Source organism: Coregonus lavaretus, assembly GCF_964263955.1.
Source record: "Coregonus lavaretus genome assembly, chromosome: 18".
NCBI classification, from domain to species: Eukaryota; Metazoa; Chordata; class Actinopteri; order Salmoniformes; family Salmonidae; genus Coregonus; species Coregonus lavaretus.
Genome location: NC_140005.1, coordinates 41365610 through 41388033, shown reverse-complemented (window position 1 = coordinate 41388033; position 22424 = coordinate 41365610). Strand labels below are relative to the sequence as shown.

The 22424-nt window shown below is 43.4% G+C and overlaps 3 protein-coding genes across 3 annotated transcripts; all 3 read left to right on the top strand.

Moving 5' to 3' along the window:
- The first annotated feature begins 2326 nt into the window (after positions 1-2326).
- LOC311146005 (protein eva-1 homolog A-like) lies at positions 2327-5188 on the top strand. Its single transcript, XM_084182437.1, has 3 exons — positions 2327-2657; positions 3053-3409; positions 3550-5188. The coding sequence occupies exons 1-3, from the start codon at positions 2549-2551 to the stop codon at positions 3660-3662; spliced, it is 579 nt and encodes a 192-aa protein (XP_084038563.1). The 5' UTR covers positions 2327-2548; the 3' UTR covers positions 3663-5188.
- Positions 5189-5995: 807 nt separating this feature from the next.
- On the top strand, positions 5996-14083 carry LOC311145523 (XK-related protein 5-like; the record flags this gene model as incomplete). Its single annotated transcript, XM_084181787.1, has 9 exons — positions 5996-6113; positions 7029-7224; positions 11143-11309; positions 11429-11562; positions 11647-11725; positions 12105-12274; positions 12359-12470; positions 12585-13018; positions 13370-14083. The coding sequence occupies 9 exons, from the start codon at positions 5996-5998 to the stop codon at positions 14081-14083; spliced, it is 2124 nt and encodes a 707-aa protein (XP_084037913.1).
- A 3291-nt stretch (positions 14084-17374) lies between these two features.
- Positions 17375-22149, top strand: LOC311145726 (cathepsin B-like). Its single transcript, XM_084182013.1, has 9 exons — positions 17375-17510; positions 19315-19529; positions 19817-19931; positions 20022-20137; positions 20252-20337; positions 20450-20596; positions 20741-20857; positions 20954-21082; positions 21192-22149. Exons 2-9 carry the CDS (start codon positions 19321-19323, stop codon positions 21263-21265), a joined length of 993 nt encoding a protein of 330 aa, XP_084038139.1. The 5' UTR covers positions 17375-17510; positions 19315-19320; the 3' UTR covers positions 21266-22149.
- The last annotated feature ends 275 nt before the right edge of the window (positions 22150-22424 follow it).

The following is a 22424-nucleotide window of genomic DNA, read 5'->3' as shown; positions in this document are numbered from 1 at the left end:
AGTATGGTTGTGGGGGGAGTGCAGACTATTTCTCTTTCTTGCTCTCCCTCTCCATCTTCCTCTCCAACTGCCTCGCCCTCTCGTTCAAAAAGACTGGAGGCCTGTAATATTGCTGTGTTTGGACTATAGCATGTTCTAACTATAATATCCTCTCTCTGTTTATTTATGTCTCTCTCTCTCTCTCTCTCTCTCTCTCTCTCTCTCTCTCTCTCTCTCTCTCTCTCTCTCTCTCTCTCTCTCTTCTGTCTGTCTGTCTGTCTCTTTTTCTCTGTATTCCCATTTGGTCTTTAAGCAGGTTAATGAGATGGTTGTATGTTCAAAGCAGACAAGGGGGAAAGTCCAGTGTCACTCTGCATCAGTCTCAGAGTCAACACACACATGCACATGCACGCTCTTTTGGCTAAATTTGGTCTGAAAGCTGGAGGCTTGGTTTCTCTGGAATATTAATGGCCAGAGCTATGTATGTATGTGTGTGTGTGTGGGCATATTTCTTGTCAGAATTCTGCACACACTGGTCGGAGTCATGCCAAAGTGGGGTAAGAGTTGAGCAGTATGTGAGAGAAATAGGAGCCCAGTTTAAATCAGCACAGGGACTCTGCATTACAATGGACTATTGTGCTGTAAGACTGTCTGTCTGTCTCTGTCTGTACACGTCTGTGTCTATTACCAAGCAATAGGTTTTAGTCTGCACCTGCAGTCTCACAGAAACAGAGTGGAGACTTGAAGAAGAAAACGGAGAGAAGAAGGAAGAGGGGAGAAGAGAGAGGAAAGTAGAGGCTAAAAAGGAGAGTTCATGAACTGCTGAGTGTTTAGTCAAGTCATTCTAACTGTATCAGACTGTAATCCGTTAAGTAGAGTGTTCTAATGAGCTGTAACAAGTTTTAACGAGCTGTGTGTGAGCCAAGTCTGACTCTTATAAAACTCACCTATCATTATCAGCTCAGTCTGTTTGATAAGGACATCAGACAAACCATGCCTAGGTAATAGATTTAATTTAAACTTTAGCTGACCTGGTCAGTTTTCCACCTCGTCTGTTCCCCTCTTTTCCTCTTTGTTTCTCTCTCACCATCCCATCACAAAGCAGCCTTCATGGATTGTTTCACTGACAGTCAACTAAACTCAGTCTGAGTTCACACACAAGCACAAATATAATAATAATAATATGCCATTTAGCAGACGCTTTTATCCAAAGCGACTTACAGTCATGCATGCATACATTTTTGTGTATGGGTGGTCCCGGGGCTCGAACCCACTACCTTGGCGTTTCAAGCGCCGTGCTCTACCAGCTGAGCTACAGAGGACCACACGTGCACAGCCCCTTCTCCCTATCTCAACCAGCTGTGATACTGTGTAGCCTACAGTTCCCTGTTCCTCATTTTCAGTATTGTTCAAATAATCTCCACGGAAGATAGATGAATATGTTCTGTCAAAAATGTACACAGGGCTTTCTCCCTAAAATTTAAGTTATTTATTTCCTTCTTTCTGTTGAGTGTGCATTTATGCGCTTGTGCCTGTGTGAGCGATTGCATGAGCGTATGTGAGAAAAGGAGAGAAGGAATATGAGTCCTATGTGTGTAGGAGGGAAGAGAATGAGAGGGGGAGCGCAGGAAAGAGAGAGGGGGAGAAAGTAGGTAGAAGGGGAGAGGGGAAATGGAAGAGAGGGGAGTTTTCTTCAGAGTTGCAGGTCTGTTATTCTGATCAGAGAATGACTCATGGACCCTATCCTCCCACACCTTCCCTCTTTCCCTCTTCTCTCTCTCTCTTTCTTTCTCCCCTCTCTCTCTCCCTCTCCTTGGAAAACCGTAAACCAAGGAGCCAGGCTCGCCAAACCATGAAAAGCAGCGCTGCCTTTCTAAGTTTACAGTGTTTACAATCTCTGAAATATTTTCCCTTTCACTAAATACTATCTTTGTGTCCTATCCTTCTGATTGGGTGGAAAGCCACTGTGTTTGGATAACATCTAAGTGGTATTTCTGGGGTGAATTAGGGCCTTTTTTGTTGCTTTATTGACTACATAACTGCAAAGGCATGTTTACATGGGGGGAAAGTGGAAACCAATGATTGTCTCAGGCTCTGTAATTTTCTCTAGACTCATCAGACAGACCCACAATCATCCAGAGCTTGAAACAGGGTTCATCGCTTGCTGAACGTTTATGTGACACTTTGATTGAACATGTGGCTAATGGGGAGATACCAGGTTAGGGGCATTTCTCAGACTTTCTCATAAATCATGCAATAATTATGAGATAATCTAGAATGATCTTACTTTGTCACTCACTACTCTCCTTCCGTCCCTCTCTCCCTCCCCCCTATTTGAACCCTACAGTGACAGAGAAGACTGCTGTGCTGTTTTCAGCTGAGGACAAGAGAGAACTCAGTTCAGACTTTATGGAAGGGGGTAGACCGGAACAGATGACGCGCTAAGGGTCCAAACATTGTTTCCATAAAACCATATAGGATTAAAGACCAGAGTCAGCCGAGTCTGACTTATAGACAGAAGATACCAGCCTAGACCAGAGAGAGGCCAGACACAGTTAGTGACATCATCATGAATGCCCCACCCACAGGAAGTCCCAGCCCAAATATGGAGGTGAAGGTGGTCTCCCAGGAGATGGCGTTGTTTAGCAACGCCCTGGCGGCCTACACCTTCATAGCAGGTAAACATTGACTGATACAACAGTTGTACAGCACAAGAGGCTGCTGAGTGGAGGAAGGCTCGTAACAATGGCTGGAATGGAGTGAATGGAATGGTATCAAACACATGGAAACAATCTGTTTGAAGTGTTCGATACCATTCCATTGATTCCGTTCCAGTCATTACTATGAGCCCGTCCTCCTCAATTAAGGTGCCACCAGCCGCCTGTGTTGTACAGGTGTAATTGCTGTTGTTTGGAATATATTTTTGTTACAAATGATGATTGAAAAACATGTGCTGTTCAGGTGTCTGTCAGTGTTACCTGCATAAATAAAGAAGATTACTCTTATTATTTTATGCTCTCATGCTCTTTGTTTGTCTCTCTTTCTCTCTCTCTCCTTCGCTCTCTTGTCTCAGACCAGCCGGAGCGAGCAGCTCTGGTGTTTGTTAGTGGTGTGTGTGTGGGTCTCCTTCTCACCCTCTGTGGCCTGGTGGTCCAGATACACTGTCGCACCGACTGTCACTACAGTAACGGACGGCGACATCACCATCAGCATAGAAACAAGACTCATCACCATCACCATAGGGACCATCACTGTCACCACCATCACCAACCTGGCAACCCTAATACAGGCAACCCTGGTGTAACCACAGAGACGAGCGAAGACAGCGACTCGGAGGACTGGGACGACAGGAACTCTGACCTCACGGCTCGACGACGAAGGCGCTTTGAGAGAACGCTGCTGCAAACCAGCGTTTTCACCTCCGCAGAAGGTAACACACACACTGCGTTGGAAACATTTGAAGTACTTTGTTGTTTTTTGTTGTTAAGTGTACAGTTTATTATTAAAATGTTCTGGAAGCAGTTGAAATAAAGTTGGTTTTGTTGTGTTTTGTTTTGTTTTGGCCTGTAGAGTTGGAGCGAGCTCAGAGGGTTGAGGAGAGAGAGAGGATCATGCGAGAGATCTGGATGAACGGACAGCCTGATGTCAACACTGTCACACGCAGCCTCAACAGATACTACTGACAGGAACGGAGAAAGAGAGGATGAGAGACAGATAGAGAGAGAGAGAGAGAGAGAGAGAGAGAGAGAGAGAGAGAGAGAGAGAGAGAGAGACATACGGATGGAAGAAGAGAAAAAGAAAGGATAGGGAAATGATGCACTTTTTTTTAGACAATGTCACATTGAATGGTGCGTGAAGCCTACAGTAGTTGTGGACAGGACTGTTAGCCAGGGAGAGACAAACGGAAATTACACTGGGCACAGAGCCATGGAGAGAGGGTTAGGGTGTGTCTGACACAGTAATGTAGTGGTAAAGAAATAGGTGGGTAAACGCTGATCGCCGTTCGCGGTGAGTAAAGTAGCGTTCCTTATACTTTCAATGCATTTTCCACAAAAATTGCACAAAAAATAAAAAAAGGTGCGTAGACGGCTTTTACGTGCGTTTATCCTCCACTACACCCCTGGTCTGACATGACACCAGGAGTACGCCAATCTAAGGCTTTTAGAGCTGTGATTATCACCATCACCATTGACAACGGCCCACAATTCACCTCTATGGAAATATCTGCTTTCCTGGCTGAACATTCTGGTTTTTGTACTTTGTACCAGACTGGTACTGTCTTACACAGCACAGTTCACAACAAGGACAAGGACCACAGAGAAAACATCTCAACTAAAATGGAATTTTTGCCTTCACTCAATCTTAATGTGTATTTAATTGATTCACTGTTGTATTTTGTGGATTAATTCCTTTTTATAAAATAGCAACACTTTGTTCGTTTGTCTCAGGGATGCTTTTAAGGGTTGTCGTTGGGGAAATGTTTGAATTTTGTAGATGAAGCAACAATCATTCCTTAGAGAGACTATAACGATGAAGCTGCGTCTGTTTGGTTTGTCAGCAGGAGTGTGCATTTATTAGGTAACTAGCACGGTTGTGTGCCTTAAATTTAGTCACGACAGACAGAGGCACTGCTCCAATACAGCCAGCTCCGGAACAGTGCCCTTCAGATAATAAGTGCAATACACTCCCTGTACAGCCCTTAAGAAGCCACCACCATATTGCTAACACCTATCTGCTCCCTTCAGATGTGAAACACTGAAGAGGTAGCTATAGTCTCTACTATATGTATTGCTTTTGGAGTGACGTGGGGTGGTGCAACACTACCTTGTGATGTTTTGAATAGGTTAAATGGTGCAACACAACAGTATTATTCTCTCTGCAGTGTTTCTGGGTGTTTCCCCTAGCTTGTCGTCTGTATTAGAAAAGCTGTCCGTAAAGTGAAACGTCTCTCTGAGAGAGAGGTTCTGTATGCATCCTTCCTTCCTCTCTTCCTTGAGTTAATCACAGATCTGAGAGAGGTGGATAGGTGAAAACAGTAGGATAGCCTTGCCACTTTGTTCTCACTTATCCAGTCAATACAGATCAGTGATTTCCTCAAGGAAGGGAGAAAAGAAGGAAATAAAGATTGCATTAAAGGATACTTTAATTAAGTACTCAAACAGACTGAGACCAACACACTGACCTTTTATTGAATAATAAAACCCTTTAGAAACAAATGATCTGCCTGTTTTGGTCTGTCCTGTGAGTTTATACTACCATCTGCTGTTAACTGTAATGCACTACACCACTTTTTCAATCCCTCCAAAACTAGGCAGTATGCATGAAGGGGCTTCCTTTCCAAATCTTTGGTAAAATTCTGAGTTATTTGGGAACAAATGCCATCACGAGACAAATATTGTATTAACTATCTAATACAGGACACTAAATACTGTATTAACTATTTATTATAAAAGTCATGCTGTACCAATGTTACTCATTATTTGAAATGACAAAAATCTGAGACTTTGGTTTTAAAGGGGCAATCAGCAGTTGAAACAATAACAAAGGACTACACGTCCCCTTTCGGTAAAAAGCTGAGGGATGGGGCTGGAGAAATGTAACCACTCTCAAATTCATAGACAGAGCAATGACTGCAAGGACTGGCCATCCATGAAATAAACATTATAATTGTAACCATGTTTTGAGGCTATATAGTGTTTGTTTACAAACATTGGAATTAAAAAAGCGTATATTTTGGATTCTGATGGGGTAAGACAGTTGCACTAAGCTCATGAGGCATTTATAAGATATATTCGTCAAGAATCAATGGGTACATATCATTAATTTATATGTCCAAATATACATTTAGCAACTGCAGATTGCTCTTTTAATGCGCGGGCTATGACGTCAGAAGCCATCTTCAGAAGAAAACGGAACCGAGCAGAGAGCGCGGTACCCTATTTACCTTGGACCGGATTATGCTGCATGGGACTCATCACAAAAACAACACAGCAGTTAAAGATTCTTCATCTCCGTGATGAGACAATACACCACGTCCCGGGACATGGCCAACCCGGGAGGCTCGTGCGTGGCCTGCTGCCAAGTTTGCGTTTTCGCGTTTACAGCATTTCTCATTGTGGCTGAGCGGACTGCGCGTAAGTTTAGCACTGCGGTTACCGAGAACGACCGAAACGCAACCCTCCGGTGATGGAGATAGGCCTGTTATATCTCTCACCACACCTATGCTACACCACGTCATATCATATCAGTACAGTGTTAAACCAGGAAAGGCTGCATGCATGATGGTTTAATTCATTCATATTTCCTAAAGTATAAAAATGTTCATCTGCATTTGCAGATACATTAGAATCATTATACTGACTGGTGTTGTTGATCTAGATTTACCCAGGTGGTCATGAAACCATGCAGCAGCACAGCCGCGAACACATTACAGCTGTAGATTTAGTTATGCTAATAGAAAAGTGGCGCATTTTTGTCATATTCGAGGGCATTTTCTGGGTGCCATGAATGGATAGCGGATTGGCCGGACCCTACTCTACCCTACCCTCTCTCCTATACCGACCGTCTGGTCCGGCAGATGGTTCATATTACTGGGACAGGAGAGGAAGAAAGAGGGAGGGAGGGCGAGGGAGGAGAGAGAAAATGCAGATCTGAAGGGAGAGAGCACCGCATCGTTCGTTCAGTGGATCTCCCATACATGAGGCGCGTGCATTTTGTAGCCTATTAGAGATACGGAGACAGCGCAGAATCTCCCAGACCCTACGCTGTCCTCAGCCGACAGTCGCACACACACATACAATGCTGAAACTGCCCTTGTTCAAGTGCTTAGCACACTTTTGTGGTCTCGAGTCAGAACAAATATTAATTAGGATATTAACTACACATTAGTTAGATAATAATTACATATTGACATATTGATTACCTTTTGCCCATTCACATTTGTACTTAAACACCATCAGCAATTAGACTATAAAAAAAGTGTATCAGTGTGTAGATTTACTGTATGTCATCTCTAATCTAATCATCTACCTGTGCATGTGTCTCCACAGTGATCTATTGTTTCGTGTACTACCTGTGGGTGGGGCATAACTACTGCTACGGCCACTGGGCGGGGCTAACGGCCTTGTTTCTCCTCCCTGGATGGGGCCCCCAGTTGCTAAGTTGGCTGTGGTACCAGGCAGATGGACATATACGCAGCAAAGATCTCAAATGGATTCACATCCTGCACCTGGGCATCTTTAGAAGGTAACGTACTACACAGCTAATTAGGCAGTGTTGATTTTTCAGTGTAACATTTCTATTGTTGATTCAGGAGTTAAATTCACTCTGCAAGTGTGAAATTAACACTCAGTGGCATAAAAGAGCCCCCATTGTTGGTGTTAATAACCAGAGTTGTTGTTTTACACTGTAGAGAGTAAAACAGTCCCATACCCATCAATATATTTCCCAGCATGCTCTACTATAGGTATATTTTTTAGGATTGTTTTAAATATCTGTTTTTGCATGTACATTGATTGACATCTTATACACAAAGATAAATAACATACATTTTTCAAAACGAATCCAATCAGTTAGTTAGATTTATTGCACCCGTTACCGATTTAAATGGTTTAGGTAGTCTTTTTTATCAAGTTTTCTAACCCTGACAGCCATTCTGAATGCAGTTTGCGGGTGAATAAAAACTGTTGGATATCCTAACTCTGGCTGGATTCCAATAGGAATTACACATCACTTTGCAAGCCAGCATAATGTGACTTGCAGGCCTGATGTGGCCTGTAAACCAGGAGTTTCCTAACACCACTGTGTTAAGGCGTCCGCATGCTTTCCCCTCAGAAACAGTTCGCAACAGTTCGTGCATATATTATGATGACATTTTGTGACGTTTTTGTTCGTTTTGGCCTTCGGCAAGGGTTTGTGAACACAATAAAAATTCTCGAGGCAAGCCGAAGATCGGAAGCCGAAGTCTACGCCGATTCGTAGGTGATTGGTCAACAGTAGTGATTCTTCAATAAAGTGTTTGTTGTCATTCAACGATAGAAGACTCGTTTTCATGCAGTTTTTTTTTTTACTTGAGAAATACTGCACCAAACATCCTAGTTAGATGTACAATTGCGCGACTAAGCTCTCCTCGACAAAAACGTCTACATTTATGACAGATTTCTTGAGTTATGTGACTATTTTGAGGATGTGTACTGGCTACGATGTCTGTGTAAATCGCTTTGGATAAAAGCGTCTGCTAAATGGCATATTATTATTATTATTATTATTATTATTATTATTATTATTATTATTATTATTATTATGGACAAACAGTACTATTGCCCCTTTTTTCTTGTTTTTCAAGCGAAGGGCTTTTCAAGCTACGGTCAAATGTATGCGAGCACACTCGTGCGGTTCGAACCAAAGCTCGCAGAAGCCTTTAGGGTAAAACTAGGCCATCAAAGTAAGGCCTTATGATACAGTGGGGAGAACAAGTATTTGATACACTGCCAATTTTGAAGGTTTTCCTACTTACAAAGCATGTAGAGGTCTGTAATTTTTATCATAGGTACACTTCAACTGTGAGAGACGGAATCTAAAACAAAAATCCAGAAAATCACATTGTATGATTTTTAAGTAATTAATTTGCATTTTATTGCATGACATAAGTATTTGATCACCTACCAACCAGTAAGAATTCCGGCTCTCACAGACCTGTTAGTTTTTCTTTAAGAAGCCCTCCTGTTCTCCACTCATTACCTGTATTAACTGCACCTGTTTGAACTCGTTACCTGTATAAAAGATACCTGTCCACACACTCAATCAAACAGACTCCAAACTCTCCACAATGGCCAAGACCAGAGAGCTGTGTAATGACATCAGGGATACAATTGTAGACCTGCACAAGGCTGGGATTGGCTACAGGACAATAGGCAAGCAGCTTGGTGAGAAGGCAACAACTGTTGGCGCAATTATTAGAAAAGGGAAGAAGTTCAAGATGACGGTCAATCACCCTCGGTCTGGGGCTCCATGCAAGATCTCACCTCGTGGGGCATCAATGATCATGAGGAAGGTGAGGGATCAGCCCAGAACTACACGGCAGGACCTGGTCAATGACCTGAAGAGAGCTGGGACCACAGTTTCAAAGAAAACCATTAGTAACACACTACGCCGTCATGGATTAAAATCCTGCAGCGCACGCAAGGTCCCCCTGCTCAAGCCAGCACATGTCCAGGCCCGTCTGAAGTTTGCCAATGACCATCTGGATGATCCAGAGGAGGAATGGGAGAAGGTCATGTGGTATGATGAGACAAAAATAGAGCTTTTTGGTCTAAACTCCACTCGCCGTGTTTGGAGGAAGAAGAAGGATGAGTACAACCCCAAGAACACCATCCCAACCGTGAAGCATGGAGGTGGAAACATAATTCTTTAGGGATGCTTTTCTGCAAAGGGGACAGGACAACTGCACCGTATTGAGGGGAGGATGGATGGGGCCATGTATCGCGAGATCTTGGCCAACAACCTCCTTCCCTCAGTAAGAGCATTGAAGATGGGTCGTGGCTGGGTCTTCCAGCATGACAACGACCCGAAACACACAGCCAGGCCAACTAAGGAGTGGCTCCGTAAGAAGCATCTCAAGGTCCTGGAGTGACCTAGCCAGTCTCCAGGCCTGACCCAAATAGAACATCTTTGGAGGGAGCTGAAAGTCCGTATTGCCCAGCGACAGCCCCGAAACCTGAAGGATCTGGAGAAGGTCTGTATGGAGGAGTGGGCCAAAATCCCTGCTGTAGTGTGTGCAAACCTGGTCAAGACCTACAGGAAACATATGATCTCTGTAATTGCAAACAAAGGTTTCTGTACCAAATATTAAGTTCTGCTTTTCTGATGTATCAAATACTTATGTCATGCAATAAAATGCAAATTAATTACTTAAAAATCATACAATGTGATTTTCTGGATTTTTGTTTTAGATTCCGTCTCTCACAGTTGTAGTGTACCTATGATAAAAATTACAGACCTCTACATGCTTTGTAAGTAGGAAAACCTGCAAAATCGGCAGTGTATCAAATACTTGTTCTCCCCACTGTATATGTAACATTTTAATGATAACATTCACTTACTGTATGGACTCATTTGGTGAAAGCCACAGGTCTTTAAAATGAAAGAATTCAACAAGCATATCTCTGTCACTAACAAATACAGTCATGGGTGGTAACTTAAATTCACTCAAAAAGAAAAGGCACCATGGGAAATATGCAAATTAGGCTTTACTCCATACAACAGGTTACCCCACCTGGTGGACGGCGGGCCCCCCAAGTTTTCTGAGCAAAAAAATGACAAATATTCTTATTTATTTTTTGGGACATAAAAGACTGTAAAAACACCAGCAAATCAGCTCAAAGTGATTTTAATATGGAAATCTGTTCAAAAGTACTCCCACACATAGTAGAGAGATATATGTGATCGTATACAAACGTAAGCAAGGTTTGAAATTATTATGTTTTAGTCAAACATTATATCAGTTTGGGCTTTTTGCAGTCTATAAATTATTTGTAATTATGTTCCGGCCCCGTGATCATCCGCTCAATATTTATTTTTATTTTTATTTATTTTTATGAATTTTTTTTTATGAATTTTTTTTTCTCACCTTTATTTAACCAGGTAAGCCAGTTGAGAACAAGTTCTCATTTACAACTGCGACCTGGCCAAGATAAAGCAAAGCAGTGCGATAAAAAACAACAACACAGAGTTACATATGGCCTGTGGCTGAATCTAGCTGATGATCCCTGCCATACAGTGTTAAAACAACACCCAAAATGACTTACTGTGACAGTGTTTTTGTTTAACAATAATAGTAGTTAACGCTAGATCAAGTGTGAGTGTTAATTACCCCATAGTGTTAAATTTGAGTTACACTGGCAAGTATAATGCAGTGTACATTTTTTACACTACGGAGTGTTACATTAACACTATAATCAGAGCAGTTTTTACACTCAGAGATAGTGTTAAAATTAACTATTTAAGTGTTGATTTAACACTGCAAAATTTGCTGTGTACTGCTGTAGTACCTCTTTGGGGTTAGAGGTCAGAGGTGAGAGGTCAGCGATGAAACAAAAACACTAAGCTGAACTCTGTGTTGAAGTGTCTCACTCCCTCTAACTCTGTGTTGTGTGTGTGTTCCAGGTTATGGGAGACTATGACATCCACTGGAGAGGATCGGTGTAGTGAGATAATGCAGCAGGCTGATGTTTCAGCTCTCCGCCTGTTGGAGGCGCTGGTGGTCACTCTGCCACAGACTATCCTGCAGACATACGTCCTCATCTGTACCGATGTAGGACTCTCTTCACCAGGTACTACACGTGTGTGTTTGTGTGTGTTTGATACAATCACCCTACAGAGTATTCATGTTATCTCTCCCTCCACCTCTCTCCCCCTACCCTCTCTCTCTCCCCAACCTCTCTCTCTCCAGTGTCAGTGTGTTTTGCGGTGTGTCTGCTGTCCCTGGCCTGGGCCTTAGTGCTGTATGCCAGAGCCTGTTCCCTCATCAGACCTGGACATCTCCCCATGACCCCCGCTGCTATCGCCTGTAGACTGCTCTGGAGGGTAGGGGGGCTGGCTGGGCTGGGCTGGGTGTGTGTTTGTGTGCGTGTATGTGTGTTAGTAACAGACTTATTGTATTGTGTTTAGGTCAGTATGTTGGGAGCACGTCTCGCCACCCTCACGCTCTTCACACGCCTGTTCCGCCAGTGGGTACTTGGAGTTATTGGTGAGTGTGTGTATATGTGTCTCTCTTTTAGTGTGTGTTCGTAGATAGATATATGTGTGTGTCAGCGGAGGCTGCTGAGGGGAGAACGGCTCATAATAATGGCCGGAATGGAGCAAATGGAATGGCATCAAACACCTGGAAACCATGTGTTTGATACCATTACCACGAGCCCATTCTCCCCAATTAAGGTTCCACCAACCACATTTGACATTTTAGTCATTTAGCAGAAGCTCTTATCCAGAAGGACTTACAGTTAGTGAGTGCATACATTTTCATACTGGCCCCCCGTTGCAAGCGCCATGCTCTACCAACTGAGCTACACCTGTGATGTGAGTGTGTGAACGTTCAGTGATGTTTGTCCTGCTCCTGTGTGTCTCAGGTCTTCACTGGTTGGGTGCTACGTTCTGGTTGGTGTCGCAGCAGAGTGACATCATTAAAACGCCACTGCGCTGGCACCTGTTCAACCTGGTTCTGGGAGCTATTCACATCTTCCTCTTCCTCAACGTCAAAGACGGAGCCTCCAGATGCCGCATGGCCGGCTTCTACTTGGTGTGTATGTGTGTTTGTTTGTGTGCGTGTGTGTGTGTGTGTGTGTGTGTGTGTGTGTGTAACTCTCTCTGCTCTCTCCTGCAGGCCATGTTTATCGAGAACGCTCTTCTTCTGCTGGCAGGTTCCGACTTCTTCAGTGTTGCATCATGGGATAGCATGGGTATCCCAGCCGCCGTGTTCTGTAGTTTCCTCATTGGTGAGACATGCACACGTGCACGCACACACACACACTTACACTCACACTCACACTCACACTCACACCACACTCACACACACTCACACACTCATATTTCGGTCTGTGTTATTACAGGAGTGATAGCTTTAGTCCTATACTACCGGTTCCTCCACCCTAAGTCATTTGAGATCTTCCAGAGCATACGTCACCATGGAATGAGCGGAGCTTGTGCGGACCGGGGCTCTTCTCTCTCATTGGAGGAGAAGAACCATCGCCACGGTCAACTTGTGGGTGGCGGGAATCTGCTGGAGCTCCCTAGCCAATGGCAGGGATGGAAGCACCACCACTGGCTGCTGATTCGCCTAGCCCTGAAGACGGGTGATGTGGCTAGAATAAGCCATGCCTATGGCGAAGGGGGATTGGCCGGGCTGCTGGGACTAGAGGAAGAGACTCTGCCAAGGTCCCCAGACATTCCGCAACGTTCTCTCAACGTTCCACAACATTCCCCCAACGTTCCACAACATTCTCCCATCGTTCCCCAGGTTGACCAGGTCAGACAGGTGGAGGAGGTGAGATGAGCACCCAATTCCATTTGTTCCCCTTCTCCTGAAGTGTACCCTTGACAGGTTGTTGTTGTTGTCAAGCTCCTGTGTCATGTTTGGATGTTCAGAACTCCTATCTTTTCCAAATAAATCTGCACTCTGGTATCTGCTTTTGAAAGTTCTGTTTTCATGTGGATGAAGCGTTGTTTGTCTTAAAACAGAGCAGGGTGCAGAATTATTTGCTATTCTCTACTACTGTTGGATGTTCTCTGATAAGTTATCTATTTCCAGGATGTGAGAACAGGACAAATATAAGTAACAACCAAATTATTATTATTATAGAATATCATTCACCATAGCTGTCCTTCTTCTTCCTAGGTTATAAAGGCAGCCCAAGCCAGAGACATCATCAGTGAGGTGAGACAGGCAGTGAGACAGGGGGAGGTGAGACATGTGCTGCCCTCACCCTCTCCCATCCATGAAGTCAACCCGCCGCTGGTGGAGGTCCTAGTTGAGGAGGTCAGAGGTCACCTCTCTGAGCCCACCAACCCGCAGGACAACTCCAGCCCCCCTCCCTCCAGCCCCCCTCCCTCTGACGATCGAGACGACGAAGACTTCCAGAGCGCAACGTACTGCTCCCCCACACCGTCTTCTCCCAAGTACCCAGACTACCGCCACATCGACAGCAACGTGGTCACCTCAAACACCGAAGGGTCATCTTCTGCAGGGTCACTGGATGTCAGACGTGGTTCGTCTCCAGAGAGGTCACCGTCCCTGCTGTTGGGCATGGGAAGCCCCCAGCGGAACTTTAACCCCACGGAGTCTGGCACCACCTTGTACTTCAGCAATGACCCAGTCTCCCCGTCCAGTGGCAGTTACCTGGGCTGGGGGTCTGAGCTGTCACCCATCTCCACCTACCGGAGCCCCTACCGCATCAGGGAGCCCCTCTTCACCTCCACCCCCAGACAGGAGCCTCGTGCTGGGCCAGAGGAACCAGGTCCTGGCCCCTCTACCACCGCCACCACCACCATCACCACGCATGCTAGAAAACAACTGGTCCAGTTTGTAGACCATAGAGATAAATTGATCTAAAGGGGGACAATGGGTGTAGTGAGATGATCAGACCTGGTCAAATACATGTAAAATACTCTCAAATACTTATTGAGGTGTGTTTGATTTCGCTTGACCGGTGTGCAGCTGGTTGGGAGGAGTTTACACTTTTGGGACTATTTCATTGGTTCCATTGTACCACTGTTCCATTCCATTCCAAGCTAAATCAAGTGTGCCTAAAGTATTTGAAAGTATTTAACATTATTGTATTTGACCCAGGTCTAGAGATGATATAGAACACAATAAATAGAGAGTATGTTACAATATATATGACGTTAGCCTGGGTGTAAGGCTGGTTCAGTATTCAACAGTGCTATTACAACATCGTTTTCATGCCAGACAACTGGTCTATTACTAGCCATGGGCTTGTTGACTAAATTAGAACCAGCTCGGCCCCCAGGCTAGCCAGACGTGTTTCACACTAAATATCAATAGCTTGTCTTGTGTATCCATTTTAATCAGCCAGTGTGAGATTGTGAATCCACATGTATCTATCACACACAAACACACTAACATAGAAGCTGCACTGGAAGTAGTCTTTAATGAAGGAACAGTGGGATATCCTTTGCTCTTAGGCCCCGATTCAATCAATCACAGATATAGAAAATTGCACTGTGGGTATACTCCGAATGTCCATGCTGTATTCTTTTAAAAACAGATTGGGTTTCATGTTGACATTGAATGATAATGTCCGTGAGAGTAATAGCGTGTGGTGTGTCAGATTTAACATGGTTAACACCTCTGCTAGAGCATATACCATAGAAATAGAATCTAGAAATAGAATCGAAAACTAGATTATATATTTCTATGGCATAAAAATTGTGAGTGAACCCTCAGTGTGGTTTACTTTATGCTATGGGTTGAATTAGTGCCACCATAAGGCGTTATGATTCATCATTAGGCTATAATATCTTAAGTTATGGTTTATTAAGGTTTGACAGAGAAGAGAGTTTATATTTTTGACATTGTTTCTTTCTTTCTTTTATATAACTAAAATAATTTGAAGCAGTTTGCACTTTTATGAGGTATTACGATATGATTGGGTAATTGAAGGGGAGCTATTGGTTAGTCAATAGAGACACTCTCGTCACATTAAATTTTTTACATTTTAGTCATTTAGCAGACGCTCTTATCCAGAGCGACTTACAGTTAGTGAGTGCATACATTTTTCATACTGGCCCCCCCGTGGGAATCGAACCCACAACCCTGGCATTGCAAGCGCCATGCTCTACCAACTGAGCTACACGGTGCCTGTTAGGGTTTACAATACTATTATAGGCTACTGTATATACATTAATTATTATTGTATCCAAATGTGATATTTAATCTAAAGGGACTCTAGCAATATAAGGTAATGTACGTAAATACTTTTATTATGTGAAATTTAAACCGATATTCTTACTCTTATTTACAATTTGTTTACAGCTAGTCCCGACATGTCAAGCAGACCATTCGGTCTGATAGGTACTAGTATTTAAATATTTATGACATTATTCAAATGTGTTCAGTGTTCAATTCATTTCGGTCAGTATAGGTGCTATTTCTAAGTCTTGAATTCACCTCATATGGTGAAGATGTAAGATCATTGTGAACCATTGTAGGGAGGAATCATTTCTACTTCTGTGAGACAGGAGAAAGATCCAACTAATCTTATCTATTCAAGTGGCATCAAAGCAGAGTGTATCTATCAGTGTGGAAGTGCCTGAAACAAGCTGCTAGTAGTATTGATGAGCTTCCAGATCCTCTACAGTCTGGTCATATTTCTGTCCCTATCCCTTACCTTAGTCCCTAAAGGGGCCCTTTGTTCCTAGAAGGGGCTAGGGAGAGAAATAGAGCTAGGCCTATCTAGAGGTTATGTCATGCGCTGCTATGGATGTTTGGAGGTCAGTGTTATCAGAATGTTGTGTTTTTTACTTGTTTTTTTACTGTTGTTTATTTTGTTTGATTGGTTTTATAGTGAATTCAGAACTAACTTTGTCCCCAGGCTCAAGAGAGAGAGAGCCAGCTGGGGACGAGATCAGTTCAGAACTATTGTTTTATCTCTGTTGATATAAAAGGGAATGTGTGAGCTAGCTAGAGCTGAGGAAAATGGTACGACTGCATGCTCGTCCTTATTTTTATACATGTGAAAAGAAAAATCACTTACACACACGTTGCATTAACCAGCTTTTAGAATATATGTCTATGCAAAGTTAATATACTAGCTAATATAGCCTACTAATATCAGCATGTACTTTTAAATGTATGTTAGTGCTCTAACACGCTTTAGAACGCTATCTCAATGCCTGGCTTGATAATCAAAATAATGAAATTGTGATCAGTGCTTGCCTTGTAGAAACTACAGCATCAGCTGCAATGGCTGTCAGTGTCATTGCCTTATCTGTATATGTTCATCACAATGAATGGATGGTGCGCTCGCATTTTCAGTTTCTTGCATTTTATACATAATTTTTTTATTGTGGCCACATTTACTGAATGAAATGTGTACAGTAGTGTGATTCACTGTGTTTTGACTAGGTACGATTTGATGTCTGTACTTGACAATATGCATTAACAAAATGTTGTTGTTGTTTTTATTATTATTGTTATACCAGGTGAATGTCATGCATCTGATTGCTTCATGTAATGTCATTATTCAAATAATACAATGGTTATTAATAATTGGATAAAGTACACCTGAATAAACACTAGCATTACCACTATGGAAGGGTGCTGTGTTTCTAATGTTTATCTAGCCATGCAGACGACCAGTGTTCAAGCCCAGTCAATCACACCTTCTTTATTCTGTTTCTTCATGATTATCTAATCAGTTGTTTGTCAGCTGAGTAAACGAACAGAGGAACAGAAAGAAGACTGATCATTCATTTGTTACACAATAGCTTTTCTGTGGTTTATGGCTTTTGTCCTCTGATGCTTTATTTTATATGATGACTTTGCTTGCTTTGCAGTCACAAGTTGTTCTTGAAATGCAGTATTTTGTGTTGAAGATCCTTTAAACTTAGCCTGATGTGAGTTAGCAAATGCAAATCCTATAGGCCTAAGTTTCTGCTTCACCTGCATCAGCTAGAACACTGTCATGTAGCAAGAATTTCTGTCTGCAATTGTGCACATTTCATTTCACCTGAATATACCCCCTACTCATCATAGTTGTTGTAAATAACTAGGCCTATAGTAGTTACATCATAGGACTATTGTATCAATGTACAAGTTACCAAATCTTCTAATCCAATCTGCATCTGCAAGAGTCACGAGGGCGATGAGCGTAAGAGGCGCATGACAAGTCACGTGATTTACCGGATTTAAACGCCAGATTCAGAACTGAAAGGTGAAAGCTACAAAATATATTTTTTGACGAGAGGTGGATGTGTAGTGTAACTGTTATTCGGCACACCTGACAAGCAGATAACAGGTAATTTATTTTATTTGATTTCACATTTGTTTTGAAACTTGAGGAATGTGAATGTAGCTACAGGAACTGGCAACAGTGTTAGCTAGCTAGTTTGTTAGATAGTTTACGTTAATTACTGTAGGTAACAGTAGCTAAATTTAGCTACGCTAGTTCGCTGAACTCAACAAGCTAGCAACATTGTCGTCTTGGAATAAGACAGCAATGGATAGATAGATAGATAGATAGATAGCTAGTTAGTGTCTATTTCCTGATTTACATTTTGTTGTGACAAACAGAACATTATTAATGTTACTTAGAATTACTAACGTTAGACAGTTTAAAATGCAGCTGTGTTGTGTCAGCTAACTACGTTACTTTCAAAGTGACAATTATAAAATTGGTTGATAACTTGTTTTCGAGATACGCGTGTGTGTGCTATGAATTGTGTAATGACTATCTGCAATGACTAGATAACTCAATACATTTCTCAAAGGCATTTTATGAAAGGGCTCAGATAAGTTCCCTACCCTGTGTAAACAACATGCCTGGACTGGTATGTAACAGAAATCCTGGTTTCATTGTAAACAAGACTGATATTTCTGGATAAGAAATTGAAAGCCAGACACTCACTGTAACTGGATCTCAAAGTTACTCTTGTGGTGTAGAAGTCAAGTGTTATTCACTCCTGGCCACCCTGTGTACAAGCATTTATCAGTTAATTTTCCATGTGATGAGGCTAGTGATTCATGTCAAAGCAGAACAATAAGTCACTGATGACAAGTACTCTTTCATTTCCTCTCTGTGGGTTTATGAATGCCTGTTCTGACAGTTTGAAGTTCAGGTATTTTCTCCTTACTAAACACTGCCCTGTTTATGTCCTTTTGAGACTAGTTTAGACATTGTTAGAGTTACCCTATCCTTGACCTACTGATGGAAGATGCGGTGCTGCTTTATCAATTGCCAGTGGGACAGCATGTTGCACCAGTCTCAGACAGGATGGAAAACAATATCTTATAGGCATGTAGCAATACCCCATGTAGCAATACCCCTAATTCAAAAAATGACATCTGAAAGTCTTCGTGACTCATATGTTCCTCTACCATATGACCAGTGGTGCTGTGCTTTAGAGAAGTGACTATCTTTAGGGAAGTAGTACTTCGCTGCCTGGCTGGCTGACCCTTGTCTATGCTGAGTTGAGAGGAGTTGTAAGCAGTCATGTTGAGGGGAATTTCCTGTAGAAGTACTTGCCTGTTTCTACATGATCTTGCTGCTGACTCATGCCTGCCATGTGACATCAAGTTTTTCCCTCCAGTTAAACGGAAGTCCTCTTCTTTCTGTCCTGTTGATCTGATTGTCCTGAGTGGTCTGTTCTGTGGCCTTGCTCTTAAGAGCTGCTTTAGTTCAGCTCGTGTTTGTGTCCCTGCATGACTGCATGCTCTCGTCACAACACTTGTGACTCCATGATGCCAGTCAGCAGGTGGTAGGTCTACATGTGGCATTAGCTTTGTTATTAACTAGGGGATTACGCACCAAACCTGTTGTGTTGATTAGGGCCTAGCCTTCACCCTTACTCTTTACAAGGATCAAATGGGGTGGAGCGCCTAGTTTCTTTCAACAGTTGGTGGGACAATTCCCATCGTCAGTCGACATCGCTGTAAATGTGCCACACTCCACATTTAGTCAAAAGTCTAATTTCCATCTGTGAGTGTCTAGATAGAGGGTTGACTTCATCTGAGCAAGCAACTGCAAATGTCCTAAACTACATTGCCTTACTCTTCTTTAGTGTTTGAACTCCAGTTCCCATTATGCCGTTGTGTCCCTACAGGAAGTGATGTGGCACGTGGCATTCCTGGTGCTGGTGTCTGGGCTATCAATCAGCTTGGCCCGGCCCCGCCTACCTCCGCTCTCCCACGAGATGGTTGACTACATCAACAAGGCCAACACTACCTGGAAGGCTGGCCACAACTTTCATAATGTGGACTACAGCTATGTCAAGAGGCTGTGTGGCACCCTGCTCAAAGGACCCAAACTCTCCATCATGTGAGTGTCAGCTGTGTGTGTGGGTTGTATTGATGGAATGTACTAGCTAGTGTATTTTTGCTGTACAAGAAGGAAGTGAAAATGGATCTGTCAATAGAAATGAACACAAGCTTCAGATTCTGCCAACACTACACAGTAACAGTACACATGTTCAGTCTTGGTCTTCTCCTGTCACACTCTTTCTCCTTTCTCTCCCTCTTTCTCCATGGCTGTCTCTCTGGAGGGTTAGTGTGTAGGGTAGGTTGTAGCATGTAGAGTTAATGGCTATTTTGTTCTCTCCTTTGTAGGGTGCAGTATGCAGGGGACATGGAGCTGCCTAAAAACTTTGACCCTAGGCTTCAGTGGCCCAACTGCCCCACTCTGAAGGAGGTCCGGGACCAGGGCTCCTGTGGCAGCTGCTGGGTAAGAACGCACACAAGGATACACCCATTCTCAGATTCCTGTGACTGATCCATGAAGTTGAGTGTGTTTGATGTGCTTGTTCCACTGCAGGCGTTTGGTGCTGCGGAGGCCATTTCAGACCGTGTGTGTATCCATAGCAACGCTAAGGTCAGCGTGGAGATCTCCGCTGAAGACCTGCTCAGCTGCTGTGAAAGTTGTGGCATGGGGTACGTGCATATGTGTGTTTCTCGTTCACCTGGGGGGGGAGTGGGGGTGCGCAAGGGATCGGAGGTTGGTGGGATTTGTGCGCTTGCATTTTTGCTAACTGTGTGTGTTCTTAGATGTAATGGTGGTTACCCCTCTGCTGCATGGGACTTCTGGACTAAAGAGGGGATGGTGTCTGGAGGACTCTATGACTCTCACATCGGTGAGTAGCACACACTTTCTCACTCTGTTTTCCCACAGTTCGTCATCTCTACTCCGTCCTCGCTGAGCATCATGTGAAACCCACTTACCCTCTGTCTGGTCTCTCCTCTCAGGTTGCAGGCCCTACTCTATCCCTCCCTGTGAGCACCATGTCAATGGCACACGACCCCCCTGTAAAGGAGAGGAGGGCGACACCCCACAATGTATCAACCAGTGTGAGGCCGGGTACACACCTGGCTACAAGCAGGACAAGCACTTCGGTAAGGACACACAAACGCATTGTGTATTTTTTTTTTCTTTGAAAATGAGTGATTGAATCTATACGGTTTGAGTCTATTCAAGCAAGGCTCTCACCCATGGAGATGCACACACCCTCTCTAAGCCCTCTCTCTCCTGTCCTCTAGGTAAGCGTTCGTACAGTTTGCCCTCTGACGTGAACGAGATCATGAAGGAGCTTTACAAGAATGGACCTGTAGAGGGTGCTTTCACTGTCTATGAAGACTTCCTGCTCTACAAGACTGGTGAGGTCACTCACTCATTTATCTCTCATGCACTTGCTCACTTTCTACTCTCTCAAACATTTTCCTATTTCTCACACCCGAACACTCTCTCTATAGGTGTGTACCAACATGTCTCTGGCAGTGCAGTAGGAGGCCATGCCATTAAGATTCTGGGCTGGGGAGAGGAGGGGGGAACTTCTTACTGGCTGGCTGCTAACTCCTGGAACACTGACTGGGGAGATAATGGTGAGACACTATTTGTTACAACTCTGTTCAAATAAGCCCCCACCTATTGTTGATAAATTGCTATTTCTGGTCTTATTTTCTAATGTGTGTATTTTCTCTCCTGTCTCAGGTTTCTTCAAGATCCTGCGAGGTGAGGACCACTGTGGCATCGAGTCCGAGATGGTGGCTGGTATCCCTTTGTAACCAGGACGTGATGGGAGAGAGACTGCTACAGATGCGGCAGTTTCCTGTCCACTAGATGGATATTTTGGCAACTCTGTAGTTCCAAAATAATTGGTTAAGTAAACTCCACCATGTCAGAGGGAAAGATGGAGCTGCTACCATATTGCGCATACCTGTCCTATTCTGATTGGTTATCAGATCTGAGTAGTGGCTAGGGGTCTCTGATTTTAGTTAAATGTTTATCACTTTTTTAAAACTACAGGACAGATCACTGCTGTCTGTGGTACTGTGTTTTACCTATGGCTCATGTTACACGTATGACCGGCTATCTCCGGTGGCTCTGGCTCAATGTCACACTGGGTGCCTCAATAGTCTGTAGTGGCTTCCTCCCCTTGTATCTGACAACACAGGATGGGTGAAGGCAATATGGAGGATGCCTGCGATGTATATGCTTTCACCTGTCCAGTTGTGTAATGTCAGTGCAGGGAGAGGAATCCACTGTAGACTATTGAGAACGCCCCCAGTGAGTGACTAGACGTCCATCTTGTTTCCTGTGTTTGTACGATGTTGCCAGTGATGGCAAGGTCACTAGCTGTGCTAAAATACTCCTCTCCCTGTTTGCTAGTTCACAAAAAGGAACAATTTTTTATTAGTTATGCTTGTAAGTGTTAAACCCCTATTTTTTTTTAATTTGTTTTTTTCAATTGACATGATCAGTTGTGCACGTATTTGTGTTATCTTGGATCATCATTGAAAAATGTGGGAGTAGTTTTATACTGATGGGTTGTGATTTGAATGCTGTGTTTTTTTTTTTTGTGTGGTTCTCTCCCTACTCTGATCAAAAGTGTTCTGGGATGTTTGTTTTTTAGTTACATTATGAAATAAAAGTCCACCAACATGTTTTACTTGGCCTCAGAAAACTCCTGTCCTTGTTCAGAGAGGTTTAGTGGATCCTTTTCTCCCCGCCCCCCTAAACATCCATCTAACATTCTACACATGAATGCCTCTGCATTCTTTGTTTTGCTTTGACCCATCTGGTGCCTGTATTTGTGAGTTGTAATTAGTAGGTATGGACACTAATGCACTTGTGGAGATCTGAGCAGATTTGAATGGTGTAAGCAACACGGTGACACTTCCACATACCAGTAGCTTATCAGAGGGCAAGGTGGCAAATATTACC

Bases quoted from the DNA above. Each gene is read 5' to 3' on its own strand.
- LOC311146005 (XM_084182437.1), top strand. From the start codon at position 2,549: ATGAATGCCCCACCCACAGGAAGTCCCAGCCCAAATATGGAGGTGAAG. The intron at 2,658-3,052 runs GTAAACATTGAC...CTCTTGTCTCAG, and splicing joins GGCCTACACCTTCATAGCAG to ACCAGCCGGAGCGAGCAGCT. The intron at 3,410-3,549 runs GTAACACACACA...TTTGGCCTGTAG, and splicing joins CGTTTTCACCTCCGCAGAAG to AGTTGGAGCGAGCTCAGAGG.
- LOC311145726 (XM_084182013.1), top strand. From the start codon at position 19,321: ATGTGGCACGTGGCATTCCTGGTGCTGGTGTCTGGGCTATCAATCAGC. The intron at 20,338-20,449 runs GTGAGTAGCACA...CTCTCCTCTCAG, and splicing joins ACTCTATGACTCTCACATCG to GTTGCAGGCCCTACTCTATC. The intron at 20,858-20,953 runs GTGAGGTCACTC...CTCTCTCTATAG, and splicing joins CTTCCTGCTCTACAAGACTG to GTGTGTACCAACATGTCTCT.